The sequence below is a fragment of the Crocuta crocuta genome, unplaced genomic scaffold (genome assembly GCF_008692635.1).
Source record: "Crocuta crocuta isolate KB4526 unplaced genomic scaffold, BGI_CrCroc_1.0 scaffold130, whole genome shotgun sequence".
NCBI classification, from domain to species: Eukaryota; Metazoa; Chordata; class Mammalia; order Carnivora; family Hyaenidae; genus Crocuta; species Crocuta crocuta.
In genome coordinates, this window is record NW_027527920.1 from 10,153,367 (window position 1) to 10,174,340 (window position 20,974).

At 36.2% G+C, this 20,974-nt stretch overlaps 1 protein-coding gene across 7 annotated transcripts in view; it reads left to right on the top strand.

Moving 5' to 3' along the window:
• Positions 1-20,974, top strand: part of HERC1 (HECT and RLD domain containing E3 ubiquitin protein ligase family member 1) — a 145,317-nt gene that overhangs the window by 84,809 nt on the left and 39,534 nt on the right. For 5 of the 7 annotated variants that reach the window (XM_077747491.1, XM_077747535.1, XM_077747500.1 and 2 more), the window contains 12 exons: positions 1,291-2,066; positions 4,007-4,205; positions 6,623-6,783; positions 12,329-12,445; positions 12,651-12,882; positions 13,762-13,886; positions 14,825-15,045; positions 15,998-16,266; positions 17,008-17,060; positions 17,755-17,955; positions 18,548-18,722; positions 20,684-20,954. In XM_077747491.1, coding sequence (XP_077603617.1) covers positions 1,291-2,066; positions 4,007-4,205; positions 6,623-6,783; positions 12,329-12,445; positions 12,651-12,882; positions 13,762-13,886; positions 14,825-15,045; positions 15,998-16,266; positions 17,008-17,060; positions 17,755-17,955; positions 18,548-18,722; positions 20,684-20,954 — 2,800 coding nt within the window. The remainder of the gene's footprint in view (positions 1-1,290; positions 2,067-4,006; positions 4,206-6,622; positions 6,784-12,328; positions 12,446-12,650; positions 12,883-13,761; positions 13,887-14,824; positions 15,046-15,997; positions 16,267-17,007; positions 17,061-17,754; positions 17,956-18,547; positions 18,723-20,683; positions 20,955-20,974) is intronic. The other 2 variants (XM_077747517.1, XM_077747526.1) reach the window with 2 other exon arrangements.

Sequence of the window (20,974 nt, forward strand, 5' to 3'; positions counted from 1 at the left end):
TATTTTTTTTTTTAAGCACATATTTCTGTCCCTTCAGTATGCAATATTTTGGATAGAAATGTTAACACAAACTATATACTTTAAAGCGTTTAGATGTGTTTACAGTCAGACAGGACTTGTGTGAAATAGAAACTTCATATGTTTCAAAGGAAACACATCAAGTATCTTCATTAAAAATGTGGATTTATTAATGATAATATGTTACTTCATTATACTGCCTGAAGTGATTGCTTAATAATAGTGTTAATATGACATGGGAAAATGTCTAAAACAGATTCTTAAGATTTCTTTGGAGGCAGTACTGTTTTAGAATCTAACAACAGCTATAGATTCAGCTGAAAATAAAACATGTATAATCTTTATATATAATTTTAGGAGTTAATGAACCCTACTTTCCCCCATTTCACGAAACCAATAAAAATTTTACAATGTTACATGAAAATATTCACCTTTTCTTTTATTCTTTGCCTTGTTTCAGAAAGGATTTGTGATTCCTTATTAAAATGTACATGTAACATAGCAAAATAAATTAATCAAATTAAAACAAATAAGAAAATAAGGCAAAGGGAAAATAAAGATTAAGGAAGGTTAAGCTAGAACTAGGATTTAGGTTAATATAACAAATTTATGCCACCAAACTTTATATCCTTGCTACAGCTTTACATTTTGTGTACTTATAACATTTTTAAACTTCAGTAAATTCTTGCCAAATACCAGGAATTATGTGATCATATTTTTGCTTAAACTATAAATTAGAGGCATTAATTGAAGACTACAAAGTAATGTTTTAAATGGAAACAAAATCTTCTCTGGAATAAGTTATAGTCACTATCCATGTAATAAGTAAAATTTATTACACTACTTTCCAAATAGCTTACATCAGGGATAGACAAAACTACATCTGGCCTACCCCTTGTTTTTGCAAATAATGTTACACAGTCACACCCATTTATTTAGGTATTCAGTGGCTGCTTTCACACTATGATGGCAGACTTGAAAGGTATATTTACTATTTGTTTATAGAAATTTTGCTAATTCTGCCTTGCATTGTAGTAACAGTATTCTGATTTGAAAGTACATGCACATCTCATTGCTTTTGCATTTAGCATCACATCTCCCCATTTTCTCATAATAGATTCATTTTTCTCTCTAATAATTTCTCTAGTTTGTGTAAATTATCCTTTGTACTGTGTACATGATGCATCTTATTTTGTTTACATTATTTTCTGTACCTTCCTCCCGTCTATCCCTCACTTGCTTCTTCCTGTGTCATTCTGATCTTTATTAAAGCTTCCCAACTTTTTGGTCGCCTAGTGATACTCCATTGTATAATCTGGAGCCCTGTGAACCACTGCCTTTTGATGTGGCGCGATTCCGAGGCCTGACAGCTTCTGTGTTGCTGGACCTCACGTATCTGACTGGTATTCATGAAGACATGGGCAAACAGAGCACCAAGCGACATGAAAAGAAACACCGACATGAGTCTGAGGAGAAAGGGGATGTTGAGCAGAAAACCGAGAGTGAATCTGCTTTAGATATGCGAACAGGCTTACCATCTGATGATGTAAAAAATCAGGGTACCACAACCTCCAAATCCGAAAACGAAATAGCTTCATTTTCTTTAGACTCAACACTGCCCAGTGTGGAATCCCAACATCAGATAACAGAAGGAAAAAGAAAAAATCACGAACACATATCCAAAAACCATGACATAGCCCAGTCAGAAATCAGAGCAGTCCAGCTGTCCTATCTCTACCTCGGTGCTATGAAATCACTTAGTGCTCTTCTTGGCTGTAGTAAATATGCTGAGCTGTTGCTGATACCAAAAGTTCTGGCTGAAAATGGCCATAACTCAGACTGTGCAAGCTCTCCAGTTGTTCATGAAGATGTGGAGATGCGAGCAGCCTTGCAGTTTCTAATGAGACACATGGTGAAGCGGGCAGTCATGCGGTCGCCCATAAAGAGAGCCTTGGGATTAGCTGATCTGGAACGAGCTCAAGCCATGATCTACAAATTAGTGGTCCATGGGCTCCTGGAAGACCAGTTTGGGGGCAAAATTAAGCAAGGTATGTTATCTGTTTTTTCTTTTCCTTATGTGTTGTTGAAATTATTCATGACAGATATGATATATTCTGTAAGTTAGTTATAAAAAACCTTTTTGGCCAAAGCAGTTTTCACATTGTTTTTCCTTTGCAAGGTAAACAGGTTTTTTGTTTCTTTTATATTAATAATTATCTGCCTAACTGTAATTTTCTATTTTAAACCTATAAAAGCACGGAACTGAATTATTATTCCTACATTTTGTAAAACTTAACTCATGCCGCAAAAGATTCTCGATAATTTATTGATCTGATTCAAAATATATATACTGATATCTTCTCAGAGACATTTGTACTACTTTTATAGATTCTGTATTGTAGAAAATAAAAGCCCTTATTTTATCTTTATCTTTACCTTTTGGGATAATACGAATTCTGAGATAAAAATGAAATATATTCAGTAAATATTTACTGGGTGCCTGTTATATGCCAGGTACTCTTCTTGGGTCTAGAAAGTCAGCTGTGAACAAAGTCCCTTGCCTTCATGGAACCGCATTTCCTTTTTTTCCTTTTTCCCTTCCTCTTCTTCCTGCCTTCTCTTTTTCTTAACTACCTTTCTTCCTTTCATAGATTAAATGGTAGATAAGCAGAGGAAAGTACATGTTGCATATAAATAGTTTTAAGGTCATGATTATGTAGGTATGTGGCCATTTAGCAACCACAATAGAAATAGCTGTCTTTGTGGTAAGTACTTTCTTGATATTATGTTTATTTGTAAGTTCACTTACCAGATAAGAGGAAAATTTGTAAATGCTTTGTAAGCTCTTAGACATTTAATTAATTTCTTTAGCTCTTAGCAGTAGTTTGTTTGTGAGACATTGTCCTTTTTAGGGGATGGGGTTTCTGTCTAGATTTGTATTATATTTACACATATTACTTATATTTGCATGTCTTCATTTTTGCCTATTTAAAGACTAAAGATAGGCATCAAAATAGAAGTGCTAAGGAAATACAGGGTTTTTAAAAAAACTTGTTTTTTATTTGAGAGAGAGAGAGCATGAGAGGGGTAGAGAGAGAGAAACTCAAGCAGGCTCCACACTCAGTGTAGAGCCTGATGTGGGGCTTGATTCTACAACCCTGGGATCATGACCTGAGCTGAATTCAAGAGTTGGATGCTCAACTAACTGAGCCACCCAGGCACCCCAGGAAATAGAGGGCTTTTTTAGTTTGTTTATTTACCTTGCGAGAGAGAGAGAAAGAGAGCACAAGCGCAAATCGGGGAGGGCTGGAAAAAGAGAATCCCAAGCAGACTCTGTGCTGACAGCATGGAGCCTGACACGGGGCTCAATCCCATGAACTGTGAGATCATGTCCTGAGCCAAAATCAAGAGTGGATGCTTTAATTGAGCCACTCAGGCTCACCCAGGAAATACAGTTTTAATGATTAGATACTTTAGAGAACCTTTAGTCAAACATACAAACAAAAGTGAGACTATTTTTGTTATTTTTTTAAGTTTATTTTTATGTACATGCAAGCAGGGGAGAGGCAGAAAGAGAAAGAGAGAGAGGAAATTCCAAGCAGTGACCAGTTAGTGCAGGGCCCAGTGCAGAACATCTCAGGAGTTGTGAGATCATAACTTGAGCAAAATTCAACAGGCGGTCACTTAATTGACCGAGCAACCTAGATGTCCCTCTTTTTTGTTTTTAAGAGAAACTTCTTTTCTAAAAAAGGAAATGATTACAAAAGTGTATTTATTACCTTATTATTTGTAGAGTCTATAGTAAGACTATAGTAGTGAATACAAGGATGTATATATGCAAGAGCATTAAAAAATATTTCATAGAAATTGGCACGGAGGAAACATATTTAGAAACTTTTCAAATTAAAAGTTTAAGGTTTTTCATTTACATGTCACTTGTGAAAAAACAAATCCTTATTACTTTCTTAACATTTACCTTGGTTTATAGAGATTGATCAACAAGCTGAAGAAAGTGACCAAGCCCAGCAGGCACAAACGCCAGTTACTACTAGCCCATCAGCCTCGAGCACAACTTCCTTTATGAGCAGCTCGCTGGAGGACACCACGACTGCCACCACTCCAGTCACTGACACAGAAACAGTACCTGCATCTGAATCCCCAGGCGTGATGCCACTTAGTCTTCTGAGGTAGGGAAACTGACCTTTAACATCTGCCATATTGATGCCTAGGATTCTGAATACATGATCATTCTCTTAATGAAGAATGTGCCCAGCTAAAGGCATCCAGAGCTAGGAGGAACCTAAGAGATCATAGAGCCAAACCCATTTTGCTAAAGTTGGGAATGCCCCCCAGAAGTTTAATAACTTGCACAAAGTTTCACAGCCACTTGGGTGGTCTGGATTTCTCACTCTTGCCACTGATAATCACATACTCTAGGAGTCTGTCTCCTTATAATTATCTTTTCTTTTTTTCAGCTAAGCTTTTGAGTATTTTTTTTCTTCAAAAAGTAAATGCTTTTATTGACTATTAGAGCCTCAAGATGAAAGTCACTTCCATGAAAATAATTTTTTCAGGTTATTTCACTTTTAAGCATAATTTCTTAATTATACTTTCATTCTTACTATAAGATCATACAAGTCTACTTTTCAAATGAAAGAGCCTGTCTTATGATACTTCTTCAGTGAACTCTGTTTTAGTAGGTTTATAAATTCCAAATAATGTTTCAGTTTTCTTTTTGTTTCAGTTTGCCAGGTATATAGACAAAATGAAAACTTTTGAGAGAAAATCGTTACGGAGGGACTATTGTGTGAGCTCCCTTAACTAGGGCTTAAGTGAAATAAAGAACAGTAGAATGGTTAGTCTCCCTTTTTTCTTCCTCCTTTCCCTCTTCCCATAATTGACAGGTTATTATTATTCCCAGTGTGTAGACTGACCTCTAGAGAGTAGAAGAGCGCTATTACTATAATGCTTCTCAATTTTTGGTGTCTACAGGAGCCACCTGGGAGGCTTTTTAAGGCTCTGGGGCTGTAATGTGTCCCCCTGTAAGTCTCACTCAGTAGGTCTGGTGGAGCACAATTTGCATTTGAATTAAGGTTCCCCAGTGATTTTTTTTTTTTTTTAACGTTTATTTTTGAGTGAGAAGAGAGTGCACGTGTGTGTGTAAGCGAGAGGGGAGCCGAGAGAGGGCCACAGATGATCCAAAGTGGGCTCTGCGCTGACAGCAGAGAGCCCGATACGGGGCTTGAACTCATGAATTGAGAGATCATGACCTGAGCAAGTCGGACACCTAATGCAGTGGTCTTCAGTTCACACACTGAGTTTCTGCTCTGGTCTTAGGCAGGAGGAGCACTACTCCTAGCAGCTACCATTGTGCAGTCCTCACACATCCTAGCTCTCTCACTTGAGTAACAGTTCCAGGAGGTGCTTCTTTTCAAGAAAGGAGGAAAAGAAGAATGATAGGATATTCTAACATGGTTTTTATTTTTTATTATTTTGGTTTTTTATTTAATTTTGAGACAGAGAGAGACAGAGCATGAGTGCAGGAGGGGCAGAGAGAGAGGGAGACACAGAATCTGAAACAGGCTCCAGGCTCTGAGGTGTCAGCACAGAACCCGATGCGGGGCTTGAACACACGAACTGTGAGATCATGACCTGAGCCGAAACCGGACACTTAACCAACTGAGCCACCCAGGCGCCCCTCTAACATGGTTTTTAATCCTTGTTGCCTTCCAAGCTGTGCAGTGTAGCCATGGAATTCACTGGTAAAACAATATTCCCTTGCTCTCACAGGTCCCCATTCTTCTAAGTCTTTGTTTGCCTGCTGTTGACTGGGACTGTATTAGAGTTGCTGTTGTCTCTGCCTGACTAAACATCATTTAACACCAGAAAAATCAGGAATAACTGCCCCCTATGTGAATATCATTGTATCAGTTATTTGGGTAGACAGTATTTTTTGATGCTTAAAAAGTTTTTATTTTGTTGGACAAATCTAAAGAGTAGAGCGTCAGTGAGGTCTTCCTGGACTTTATTCTTAAACCAATGTCTGCCTTCTCAGCCTGAGGGGGCTGCCTCTCTTATACCTTTCCCCCTCTATATGGCTGGCACACTATTCATATGCTAGTTTTCAGTTGTTAGGCGACTGGGAAATATCTTTTCTTTCCATAACTTACCTGTAGACTATTACTTTGGATACATGTGAATAATTTCATGGCTAGCTAGTAAATTTATATTTGAAGTAACTGTAACTTAGCTATATTAAAAGTCCTTATTCTTTAGCTACTGTATACGTATCAAAATAACCGTATCATCTTCTTATAGTAGAAGGAAAGCTCCATAAAAGCAGGAATTAAAAAAAAATTATTAATTGCTTCATTCCCCTCACCTGCTATGTTTTTGGCATTTTTGCCAAAGCAATGATAACATACTATTACTTTCATAGTAAATGTATTCTGTGTGATAATGATTATTAAAATTGTTGGGAGTCTTTCTCCCCTCCCCCCATCAAACCATAGCTAACTTATAGTTTTCCAGCTTAAATATTCTTCTATAAGAAGACGCTGATGTATATTGGAGTTTTATGCTAACCATTGTTGTTTTCTTAAAGGCAAATGTTCTCTAGTTACCCAACTACCACTGTACTTCCCACACGTCGTGCACAGACTCCTCCAATATCATCGTTACCAACCTCTCCTTCTGATGAAGTAGGAAGGAGGCAAAGCTTAACTTCTCCTGATTCCCAGTCAACAAGGCCAGCTAACCGCACAGGTGCGTGTGTTGTCATGCACTGTGACACCCAATCCTCTTGTCATTCCTGATGTGTGGGCCTTCATAATGTGGGCATTGTGTTTTTTGGGTAGACGGTATTGATCTGCCCTGTCAAACTAAATTGCGTTCTCTATTTTGAAGCTGTAGATTCAACTATGACTAGTTCAGAGAGAAATAGTATACTGTACATTAGTCATATTAGACCCTTCTTATTTTCTATTACAGGCATTTTTAGTGCTGTGAATTTCCCTTAAGCATTGCTTTTGTTACAATCTACACATTGTGAAATGCTGTGTTTCCATTTTCATTCTGTTTAAAGTACTAATTTACCATAGATATCTTCTTTGACAACTTGGGACATTTAGAAGTATGCTATTTTGTTTCCAAATGTTTAGGAATTTTCTAGATGTCTTTTTCTTACTGATTTCTAATTTAATTTCATTGTTATCAGATAATGTATCTTGTATAATATGAATTCTTTTAAATTTATTGAGACTTATTTTATGGCCCAGAGTATGGTCTGTTTTGGTAAATATTCTGTGTGCACTTGGAAAAAATGTGTTTTATGCTGTTGTTGAGTAGAGTGTTCTGTAAATGTTTGGTCTGTCAAGGTGGTTGATTGTTTTCTACAAGTCTTCTTTATCTTTACTGATAAAGAAGTACCAGTAAATATCAGTATTTGGTCTACTTACTGTATCAATTATTGATAGAGTAGTGTTGAAATCTCTGCCTGTAGTTGTGGATTTGTTTATTTCTCCTTTCTTTTATCAGTTTTTGTTTTCTATCTTTTAAAACTCTCTTTAGGTTCATGAATATTTAGGATTCTTATGTCTTCTTAATAAATACCTCTTTATCATTACAAAATGACGTCTTTATCCCTGGTAATTTTCTTTGCCCTTAAATTTGCTTTATCTAGTATAAATACATTGGTGTTAGGATGGTATGTGGTTTCTTATCATTTTACCTTTAACTTTTGTGTTTTTATATTTAAAATGGGCTTTGTAAAGGCAGCTATCATTGGGGTCTTGCTTTTTTACTCAAACCTGGTATTCTCTATCTTGTAAATCGTGTGTGTAGACTGTTTATATTTAATGTGATAATTGGTATGATTGTATTTAAATTTACCATCTTTCTGTTCAAATCATCTGTTCTTTTTTTCTTTTTTCTCTGTTTCTACCTTCTTTGGATTAAGTTAGTATTTTATATTCATTTTACCTCCTTTGTTAGCTTATCAGCTATATGTGTATTTTTAGAGATTATTTTCAGGTCTATTTATACATTTTTAATGATCACAGGCTACTTTCAAGTAAAGTTATACCACTTCATATATATTAAAAATTCTAACAGTGGTATATATTTCCCCTTTCTGTCTTTGTACTTTTATTATACATCTAATATATACATAGGTTATAAAGCCCCATAATACATTGTTACTATTTTTGTTATAAGCAGCCAATTGTCTTTTCAAGAAATTTGAAATCTAAAGTATGTATTTCATATTTACCCACATATTTACCAGGTCTTAGGTTCTTTATTTCTTTACATAGATCCAGATTGCCATATGATGTCATTTCCTTCTGCTTTCTCTTTAACATTTCTTGTAATGATCTGCTAGTGATGAATACTTTTGGCTCTTCTATATCTAAAAGAGTATATTTCACCTTCATTTTTGAAAAATATTTTCTCTGGGTATAAAATTCTAGATTGACAGTTTCTTTTCCTTTAGTGCTTTAAGATCCTCTATTGTCTTCTGGCTTGCAAGATCAGTTTTCTGTCATTCTGTTCTTGGTATAATATGCCTTTTTTTCTGGCTGTTTTTAAGATTTTTCTGTTTTATCACTAAGTTTAAGCAAGTTTATTATGATCTGCTCTTATGTAGTTTTCTTGTGCTTGGGGTTTATGAACTTCTCTGATCTGTAGATTTATAGTTGTCATTAAATTTGGAAATTTTTAATCTCTTATTTTTCAGATTTATTTCTGTCCTGTATCTTCATTTCAGTGTCTGTAGTTATGTATGTACAAGGCCACTTGAAGTCATCCCACAGCTCACTAATGCTTTAATTTTTTTCATATCTTTATTTATTATTTTTTTATCATTTAATGTCTGTTTCCATTTCTTATAGTTTTTATTGTTGTATCTTCTGGTCATTAATCTTTTCTCCTGCAGAATCTAATTTGCTCTTAATCCCATCTAGTACTTTTCCATTCAGACATTGTAAAGACAATCTTCCATGTCTTTAACATGCTTATTAATCTTTTCTCTGCTTTATCAAATGCATGGAATAACAGTCAATTCTCACTGTTAGGATAGTTATGTTCTATAAAGTCACTGTGAAAGCTAAATTAGTGAAAACTGAACCATTGCCCCTAAGGGAGATATAGGGGTAGGTTTCTCTGAATTTCTGGTCACATTTTGTCAAATATATAATCTTGTTTTATGTGTGTTTCTATTTAAAGATATTATATTTAATATATATTATTGATTCATTAGCATTGATCTCATGGCCAAGAGCACTATGACTCATGCCTGAATGAAATTTATCTGACACATAAATTTTCTCCATAAGGCGTATCATAGCCTTCTTGGACTTAGAAACACTAGAAGGGGGTCCTGGGTGGCTCATTTGTTTAAGCCTCTGACTCTTGATTTCAGCTCAGGTAACGATCTCACAGTTCATGAGATTGAGCCCTGCATTGGGCTCTGCGCTGACACTTGTGGAGCCTCCTTGAGATTCTCTCCTGATCTCTCTGCTCTTTCCTGCTTGTATACATACACTCTTTCTCTCAAAATAAATAAATAAACTTAAAAAAAAATACACTAGCAGCATTTCAGCCTTGTGCTTTGTGGCCATTTTAAATAGTGAAGTCATCAGCAAAAGGCACAAAACTGCAAAACACATATGTGATCCTAAATAGACCATGAAAAGGAGACCTTTTTACAGTCTCAGAACTCAAATAAGACTGTAAGCATCACCTGTTCTACCTCAGCTAGGAACCAGTGTGTCAGGAGACTGAAATGTTTTTGTTACTGTGTGCATGTAAATGACTGTGAAAGCACCACGAGTATGGATTTGGGAGTTAACAAAATAACTTTAATGAGTAGATGAATTTGCCAATATGGAATCCTTAAATAATGAGCATCAACTTTATACCTGTTTAAATATCATTTTCTACTTATCACTTACCTAATTTCTAGGTCTGTTTCTGTTGACTAATTTTTCTACTCATTTTGAAAATTTTTTTGAATGTTTGGTAATTTTATATTGGTTACCAGACATTGTGAATTTTACCTTGTTGGGTGCTGGATAGTTTGTATTTATTTAAATATACTTTAGCTTTGTTATAAGGTACCATTAAATTACTTGGAAATAATTTGATTCTTTCAAAGTCTTCCTTTTAAGCTTTGTCAGGAGGGGCCAGAGCAGCCTTTTAGGTTGACTGAATTTTTCACTACCACTGAACCAATACCTTTCTTAGTATTCTATCCAGTGTCTTGTGTATCGTAGTTTTTTCCTTCTGGCTTGTGGTAACACAAATTTTTCCCAACCCTGTATGAGTCCCAAGGATTGCTCTGCCTGCTACTTTTTGGTAATTCTTTCTCCACTTCTGGATAGTTGGCTGTATTAATACCAGCTGAAGACTTGAGGTAATGAGAAAGACCCTCTGTACATTTCTGAATTTCGCTTTTTGCGCAGCTCTCTTCTTTCCATATAGCTTTCTCCTTTCTGGTGTTCTACCTTGTGAATGCTAGCCACCTTGAATTCTCTACTTTTTTACCCTCACTTCAAAGATGCTGCTGAGTTTAGCTTGAACTTGCCCTCCCTGAACTGCAGCTTGGAAATTCTCTCCAGGAAATACGCTGAGGCAATTGTATACCTCGCCTCATTTGATTTTCTCCTCTCAGAGGTCACTGTCCTACCATGTCTGCTATCTGTTGTCTACAGACCATCATTTGATATATTCTATCTGTTCTTTTAGTTGTTAAGGTGAGGGTAAATCCAGTCTCTGTTACTCCATCATGGCTAGAAGCAAAAGTCCATCAGATGTATCAGGACTATTACCACTGTAGGAGTAGTCACATTTTTTAAGCAAAAATGAGGGTTGTCATTTCCCTCCCCCTTCTTTTTCCCTTCCTAATTCAATTCAAAAACCATTAAATGGGGCACAGGGCTTCTATCAGCACTGTCCATTGAGAGGACCTAGGAGCAAGTGATGCCTTAGTAGCAATAAACATACCTAGTGCCAAGATCCTGTCTTCTAAATACCATTCTCTCCTAAAAGGGAACCCTATTTCCTGGTAGAAATGGCTGCTTTCAGGGTTATGTATGAGATGAGCCTAGAATATCTTGTGCCAGAAAGTGATAAAGTGCTCAGAGAATCAAGGGTACATCCCTCAAGGAAACCAGACTGAAAGGGCATCTACTGGCCAAATCTGGAATGTTTGGGACATTAAAATATATAATCATAGTTATAGTAACATACAGTAACCCACAAATACAGTAAAAATCTATACTGATGGAGAAAGGAGACTGATAAATCTGAAAGCAATGATGGAATTAGAAAATCCTCATTTGTCCACCATCATCATCATCATAATAAATAATTCAGCCAGTAAACATTAATGGATGCTGGTGAGTCTAACTTTGACGAGGAATGGGATATTTACATATAGTTCCTCCTAACAAATATTTATTACAAAGAGAGAAAAAAAAAGAGTACCATTTTTAGTTAATAAGGAGATTAACTGGCAGATACCAGCTTAACTCAAGGAATCAAAGTTAGCGTCACCAGTAATAGGACAAGTTGAAATCATGTACCATCTAGTAGAATGCAATGAGAAAGAAGGCAGAATCAGTTTTGTGGTATTCCTGCCACAAACACATGAAGAAACATCAGATAAACCAGATTGAGGGACTTCCTATCGTATAACTGGCCTGTAATCTTCAAAGTATCAAAGTGATTGAAGGAGACTAAGAGATATGAAAACTAAATGCAAGGCTGATGATCCTTCATTAGATCCTTTGCTGTAAAGAACATTATCAGAACTTCTGGTGAAACTAGAATGGGATCTGGATTAGATAGATGTTAACATTGTTAATTTCCTGGCTTTGATGCTGTGTTATGCAAGACAGTGTCTTTATTTGTACTTTATTTGTAGGAGTTAATATATTAGAGTATTCAGGGGAGTTGAAGCATCATGTCTGCTGCTTACTCTCCAGTGGTTCAGGGGTATAATAATAATTTTGTACTATGCTTGCAAATTTTTGTTAAGTTTGAAATTTTTTGTAAGTCAGAAACTATTTCAAAGTAAGAAAACATTTAACATTTTTTCTGGCAGCTTTATTTCATGTTAGCTTTATGAAAACCCTTAAAAAGCTATAACAAAATCACGTTTAGTTACACATTTAGTGAATTCTTAATAGAATAAAATTTCAGTAAATGTAGATGGTATTAGGAAGTTGGGGACTTACAGTTACTATAAGAACACTTTTTACTCATGGAATGTACTGGTATTTAGGTCTTTATTCGCTTTCTTTTGTCTCAGCCTTGTCAGACCCAAGCAGCAGACTTTCAACTTCTCCTCCTCCTCCAGCAATTGCAGTTCCCTTGCTGGAAATGGGGTTCTCTCTCCGGCAGATTGCCAAAGCCATGGAAGCCACAGGTAGGATAAGTTTTTATGTATCAGTATATGCAGATAGGAGAAGCCTGATATTATTGAGGGTGATAACATTTTTTAAGAGACCATAAAACTTTTTAATAGCAGATTTAGTTACAGTGGCGTCATAGCAAACACTCTTAAATTGGTACCATGAATAATTAATTATGTTGCCCCAAATCAGTATCATATTTTTTTTTCACCTGTTCAGGTGCTCGAGGAGAAGCTGATGCCCAGAACATCACTGTCCTTGCCATGTGGATGATAGAGCACCCTGGGCACGAGGATGAGGAGGAGCCCCAGCCAGGCAGCACAGCTGACTCCAGGCACGGAGCAGCTGTCCTAGGCAGTGGTGGGAAGTCAAATGATCCCTGTTATTTGCAGTCCCCAGGAGACATACCATCAGCTGATGCTGCTGAAATGGAAGAAGGCTTTAGTGAAAGGTGAGATTCCACTTTCCTTACTTCTGTTTTATGCATTATAAATGGTGCTTCCAAGTGTCCCATTTATTTCCCTTCATAGATGCTTTTAATGGTGTGTAAAGCTGATAACTAGAGGTATATGAAAAGATGGACGTTTCCCTTACAAGTTTATGTTTCTATGAAGGGTAAAAATGACACGACGAGTTGTGATTTGAATGGATGTTTTCCTGGAAATAGGAAATAATTTTTACATGAAATTAAACTGAAAAGAGGAAACAAAATTAAAACAAGTTTATTCTGAAATAAAGTAAACATTCTGATAAAATAATTCTGTGTCCTTTATAAGTGATATAGAATGTTCATTTTAATATTAGAAATTGTTGTAGTTGTAGCATTTGGTTACCAAGGCTTGTGTCTTATATAATAATTTATTTTGAAATATATTTCTCATAGGGAATCTCATTCATTTCAAATTTTAAGTGTTTAATCATTTAGAATTTAGTTTAGAGCTTTGATCACATTTGGATTTAAACATGCATTAAGCATCATTCCCTTGTTGGCATAGTTCAAAATCACATGAGGGCGCTTGGCTGGCTCGGTTGGTGGAGTATATGACTCTTGATCTCTGGACCATGAGTTCAAGTTCTACGTTGGGTGTAGAGCCTGCTTAATAAATAAAAATAAGAAAGATAGTTAGATAAAATTACTGCTTACGGCAATATCATATTTATAATTTAGGAGCTTTACCAAGGACAAGCTAAGTTTCAGTTTTATCATAAATATATTTTATTCTTGGTAATATTTGGAGGAAAAAACACCACCATAAGTAGGTTTGTGCCTGTGCCTTCCATTTATGATGGTTCTTAAAAATCTGTGTTGCTTTTAAATTTGCACTTGTAGCCCTGATAATTTGGACCATACAGAGAATGCAGCTTCTGGAAGTGGACCACCAGCTAGGGGTCGCTCAGCAGTAACAAGAAGGCACAAGTTCGATTTAGCTGCTCGCACGTTGCTAGCAAGAGCAGGTAATTATATGTTACATCCTTCTGTTGGTAAAAGTCATTCAGTTTATTTATATTTTAAAGTCATTGTGAAAGCAGCATTAAAGAAGATGAACTAATGATACTAAGTACTTAGTTCCTGCATATTACCAGAGCAGCTATTTGCAGTTTTCTTCCTATTTACATAATTTTGCATTGAAATCACAACATACATTCATAGGTTTATTTTTAAGCTCTCTCTGGGCACAGAAGTCTGTACTGGTTACTTGTAGATATTGAGGAATTTCATAAATGCTCTCTCTGTCCTCAAGCTGTTTATACTTTGAGAAGTGAAGATGCATGTTTAAAATGTAACATTAATAGTAAGAAGGAGCTAAAGACCATTGTGCTAAAATAGGCACTGGATTTTCTGATGTACTCTTTGGACCTCAGGACAAAACTACTAGGTAGGGCCCTAGATAAGCAAAAGTAAATTTCATTGTTACATTAATAAATGCTTCCAGGATTAACATGTGAAGTGTAATTTATAGGGAACATATTTTCTAAGCTAAAAACTAGGATGTGTGATTTGTCAAAATAGCATTTGATATTTGAACTATTAAAGCAAATAATTTTTTAAATAATTTACAGTAATAGAAGTTGAGACTGAACTAGAAAATATAGGATGTGTACTTAACATATAATGACTGATTCTTTAAATAACCCTAAAAGAATAATAACAGCTCACATTTATTGAGTGTTTTTCTATATTACATTATGAAGTATTTTACATGGATTATCTTATTTAAACATAATAACAGCCCTGTGAAGTATGAGTGCTATTACCCCAGTTTGTAGAAGAAACACATGTGATAGGTAAAATTTTATGTTTATGGTCTGGAATCCAGGCAGTTAAGAACTGGCGAAATATTCAGAATTACTTTATACATGCAAATAAAATGCCTTTTTTGTTTTGTTCTGAGCGGGGTTATACCGCTCTGTGCAGGCCCACAGGAATCAAAGTCGGAGAGAAGGAATATCTTTGCAGCAAGACCCAGGGGCGTTGTATGACTTTAATTTAGATGAGGAATTGGAAATTGATCTTGATGATGAAGCAATGGAAGCTATGTTTGGACAAGACCTGACCAGTGACAATGATATTCTGGGAATGTGGATCCCAGAGGTACTGGATTGGCCTACCTGGGTGTGTGTGATTGCAGCGGGGGCTGCTCTGACTTATTTTCCTGCCCTCCTGTTCATACAGCTTACTAATAACAGCCTTGCCTAGAGTTGCCTAACACTCTGAAAAGTCTTAGGTTTCTTCCTAAAGTTTGGGGCTCTAATGCTTAAGGTTACTTGGATACCTGCAAACTAATAAGAAAAAGTCTCTCTTGCTTTCTCTGTGTGATTTTATTGCTTCTTTCCCTCGACTAGATGAATAGAGCCATATTGTGTTAATATTTGTTGTGTCAAACATAGATTACAAAACTGGCATCAGCCCCTAGTCAGCTCTGCTGGGGTATATGACATGGCTGCTGTGCGTACCTTGCTATCTGAATGCATGCTCTTCTCCTTCATAGGTTCCATTTAATCACTGTAGTGCCTCATTCTAAGAACCAGTGCCACCTAGGTCTTGTAACTGTCTCCATCCAGGGGCAGGGTACATGTCGGGTTTGTATGTTTTCATTGTTTAGCATTATGCTTTTATAGCGGGGAGCGTGAAAACTTCACAGGTCTGAATCCTACAGAAAACATCATCTACTATATTAAGTTAATAAGACAAATGAATCTTAATGACTTCTTAGAAATTCAGATAATAGATGTGCCTGTCAGGAGCAAATGAAAAATAGTTTTATTAGAGGGATTTTTAAAAAGTCATTTGAGATAGTGCTAATTGTCATTTTTATTAACTCTTCTCAGTAGGATAGTGAGTTATTTTTATTATAACTTTTTAGATTGAGAAAGAGCAAAGAACACCTTCAGGTCATGTGATCTAAATTCTGATTTGAACAAAATTTGTTATGTAATATTAATGAACATCTGCAAATGTTCCAACATGTGTCAATGGAGTTATTAATTTAACATATAAATATCTGTTTACCTCTTCTTAATTTAATGTTAAATTGACTAATGATTTGATATGAAATTTTGTGCAGCATGTTTGTGAGTCTGAAGACAGGGAAGAAGTGGTGGTGTGTGAACTGTGCGAGTGCAGTGTCGTCAGCTTCAACCAGCACATGAAAAGAAATCATCCAGGCTGCGGGCGCAGTGCAAATCGCCAGGGCTATCGCAGCAACGGCTCCTATGTGGATGGCTGGTTTGGTGGTGAATGCGGGAGTGGAAATCCATACTACCTGCTCTGCGGTAGCTGCAGGGAAAAGTACTTAGCCTTGAAGACCAAATCCAAAACAACAAGTTCTGAAAGGTACCTTGAAATTGTGTAGCTATCCAAACCCTCTGAATGAAGTGTATAAAGTATCTCTCATCAAGACCTGAGAGTTAATGCTTTTTTTAATGTAACGAGTTACACTAACCTTTCCCTAAGTCCTGATTGCTGAATTGGGGACAGAGAGGGTCAAGGAGGTTGAGGAAGTCATGTTTTGCCAGAGCTGGGAGCCTGTAGTCCAGGAACAGTGGCATGGCAGCAGGTTTTTCACTGGAGTTTGACTATATTAACCTTCAACTCGTTGGCTGGTTCTAAGGCAGGACCCTTGCCTTAACCTTTAAGAGGCTTATGGTCAGTTTTTTTCATTGTGTTTTTCACCCTGTTTTGTTTGACATCTTAATATTAGAAGATCTTTTTGTGATAAAAAATATACTTAGATTAAATGAGCTTCTGTGAAAATATTACTTCTTTATATCCTTGAATAACAATCTGTAGTGAGTAGGGTTTTTGCCTTTATTGCCAACTATTAAAATCTTTAAGTTGGTCTGGACTAGAGTTGTAGGTGAACCAGAAGTCTCCCCAGTAATTTGGTAAAATGGTCATTGATTTTGTAAGCATGTGTGTACCTACATGAGGTAGTTTTTCTTAGCCCATAACATGAAATACTTTATTTTGTGTTGCTTTATTAATGACCTTTAAAAATGTTCTAATAACTTAATTTGCATTTTGGGATACTAACTGTTTTTTGTAAAAATACGATGTTCTTCATGTTTGGTGCAGGTACAAGGGACAAGCTCCAGATCTAATTGGCAAGCAGGACAGTGTATATGAAGGTAGTTGTTTTGAGAGCTTCTTTATTTTATATGTATGTTTATATATACCTTCTGCTTAACATCTGTTACTAAAGTTTACTTTTATGTGTATGTGTTGGTATTTAAGTACATGTTAACTTAAAACTTTCTCTAAAAAGCTCAAGGTAGTTTGAAAGCAATAGCCCTAGTTTTAAAAATCAAAGGGAAAGGACCTGGGTTGAAATATTAGCTTTACCACAGAATGTTAATTTCCGCATGGCATTTATTTTTTTCAAAGTAGGGAAAGTATGGAGTACATTTTGAATTTCCATCCTAATTGAGGAAAGTAAAAAGTAACAAACCGATGACAGCGTGAATTTATCTGGAGCATTCATTTGCTTCAAATAACTGATTCTCTAATGATTATGGATAGGATTAAGAATTCTTTGTTGGCTCCGTAACAATAGCTTTTATTAGTTGAAACCTTCATTACCAACTGTAACATTTGCTGTTCCTTTTAGTGGGTTTGACTACTCAGACTCCCTTTTCCTTAGACTCTCACTATGCCTAGGAATGCAGTTTGTTGGGTCACCGGGAGATGGTGCCATAGTTCGTTTTGTGGGCATTGGGCTTTCAGTCCATCTGCATTTTAGACATCTCTCACAGTAACTGTTGCCAGCAGACGTAAGGTCATGTTTATATTCACCTACCATACATTTATATATTTAAATTCCAGAAGACTGGGACATGTTAGATGTTGATGAAGATGAAAAGCTAACAGGTGAAGAAGAATTTGAATTACTTGCTGGGCCACTTGGGTTAAACGACCGACGCATTGTGCCAGAACCAGTTCAGTTCCCTGACAGTGATCCCTTGGGAGCATCGGTAGCAATGGTAACAGCTACCAACAGTATGGAAGAGACTCTGATGCAAATAGGTAAACTGAAATGCTAATTCGTATTGATTTTATAGAGTATTAATTTGTTTCTTAGATTAGATAAATAATAATACATTGTTCTACCCCATCAAGTATCTTTGGCCAATTGTTTGAACTGTAATATTTTTCATTTTTTGTTTTTATGAAATTCTGAGGTGATAAAAAGAAAATTTATAAAATATGAGTAGGATTTTTTTTTAAATAGGGGAATCCTGGAACTGACTAAAAACAATTTTGTAGTCTTTTTTTTATTTGGCTGAAAGGGTATGGGTAACTTTGCTATTGGGAATACAAAGTAAAGAATTAGTATTGGTGACTCAGCCCTGTCTGTGTACTTAAAGTATATTTTAAAAACTATATCTTTCCTATATCCATTAATATCAGTAGAAATGATACATGAGCAAAATAAATAAAACCAAAAAAGTTTAAGAAACATATATAATAGATTATTGCCTTAGAACTATCCCTTTCTCCCAAGGAATTTTCTGTGTAACAAAGTCCAAATAAACAAAACACATCAGGTTGCTGTGTCCCCTTGCACCTCAGAACATAGAATGGGAACATTTTTCAGTGCTCTGGATATGTTTTTCAGGTTGCCATGGCTCTGTAGAAAAGAGTTCCTCTGGAAGAATAACTCTCGGTGAGCAGGCTGCTGCCTTAGCAAACCCTCACGACCGGGTGGTAGCTTTAAGGAGAGTAACTGCTGCTGCTCAGGTTCTTCTGGCAAGAACCATGGTAATGAGAGCTCTGTCTCTTCTCTCAGTCAGGTAAGACTTACCTTGTGTCAGGTGATGCTAAGTTAGTTCCTGGTATATATTAGACACGAGTCTAGTATTGTTTGGGAGGGTGAGATAGAATTTTTAGAGCCTTGAGTATCTACTGTCAAATGAAATACAGCCAGTAAATACTTAGCTCTCTTTAGATAGAAAATAACACTATTACAGTAGCTGAGTAAAGTGCACACATTTTTACTTTTATTATCTGAAACGAGAAACTAAAACTTTCAATACATATGATGCAGGATAAAATTGAAAGGTTGAATGAATTTTCTTCAAAATTCACCCAGTTGTGTAGCTGTTTGAACCTGTAGATTCCATCATGGAGACTCCTGCCATGTTCATACTGTGGAATGTAATATCAAAAAAGGAAGAGAGCCAAGAATACCTAAAAGACATCCATTTAAGAAATGGTTAAGCAGAAGTATATAAAAGTAAATCCGTGAAGACAGAAGGACCCTGAGATAAAAATTCAAAAATAGATGAGACCCTGATATTGGATAGTGGACAAGAACAGAGTTTAGAAACTGACCCACGCATACAGATAAACATTTGATTTATGGTTTGATTTATGATAGTGTTTATACTGCAGAACAGTGAGGAAAGCATGTCTTTTCAATAACCTGGGCTGTTTCACTAACCCCAGCCTCATGCTATAAGACAAATATTTCCAAATGGCTCTTAGATCTAAATGTGAAAGATAAATCAGTAATTTCTGTAAGGTAGGAAGAATTTATTCTCGGACTTGGGATAGGCAAAGGTTTCTTAAGTGAGCCACAAAAAGTATTTCATCATCAAGAAAAAGATTGAGAAATTGAACCACATTAAAAAAGAACTCTAAGTCAGAAAGTAAAAAGTCAGAAAGCAAAAACAAAACAAGCCACTTATATGAACAATGCATATAACCAACAGAATATGTAAAGAATCCATATAAATCCGTGAGAAAAAGAGACAACCCATAGGAAAATGGGCAAAATGCAAAACAATACAAGAGGATCTCCAAGTGGCCAGTGAACATGGAAAATGAGGTGTTCAACCTTATTAGTCTTCAGAGAAATGAAAATAGAAATCCAGTGAGATATAAATACACACCTATTAGAATGGCTAAAATCGAAAAGACTGGGGGGAAACTGTGAGCAGGAGGATGTGGAACACCTAGGACTCTCACACACTGCCAGTAAGGAAGTGAATTGGTACAGCTGCTTTGAAAAACTGTTCAGTATTACCAACCAAAGGTGAATATTAACATACTCTGTGACCTAGAAAGCTACTTCTGGGTGTATATTCAAGAAATGCTTCTGTATGTGCCCCCAAAGACATAAGCAAGAACTTCATGGCCCTGCTATTTATAATAGCCCCATGCTGGCAAACCACCTCATTATCACCTGTATGGAGAAGTGAATTATGGTAAATTTTATTAGTATCTTAATGAAAATGAGTATCCACTGCTATAATACAACAACATGGATGAGTCTTAGAACAGAAGAAGCTAGATGTAAAAGATTACAGACTTTATTTGATTTATATAAAGTTCAAAACAGGCAACAGTGATGTATGACTTAAAAAGCCAGTGGTATTAGTTACTTTTGAGGGCCTAGTGAGTGAGAAGAACCCAAACAGGGGTCTGAGGTGTTGGTTATGTTCTTTTTCTTAATCCAGGAAATGATTACGTGGAATTGCCCTATTTGTGAAAACTCAAAATTTGTGAACTTTCTTGCGTATTATACTTTAGTAATTCAGTTATACTTCCAGTTTATTAAATTAAAATAAAATGCTAAAATTTTAAGAATTTCCAGCTTAGTATTTTTTGACTTGTCTTAGGATACATATGACTAGTGATATTGCAGCTTGACTTTTAGTTATTGGTACTTTAGATGATAGGTGGGGCTCCAGATGGTCCCTTCAGAAATCTGTTTTCTTTATCCATCTGAAGTGTTTTTCTTTCTTGGCAGTGGGTCCAGCTGTAGCCTGGCTGCTGGCCTTGAATCTCTGGGGCTTACAGATATCCGAACACTGGTTCGATTAATGTGCCTGGCTGCAGCAGGGAGAGCTGGCCTCTCCACCAGCCCTTCTGCCATGTCAAGCACCTCGGAACGCGCACGAGGTGGGCACAGCAAGGCCAGTAAGCCCATCTCTTGCCTGGCCTATCTGAGTACAGCAGTGGGATGTCTGGCATCAAACACTCCTAGTGCTGCCAAACTCCTGGTGCAGTTGTGTACACAGGTAAGCTAGTTTTCAGTGAT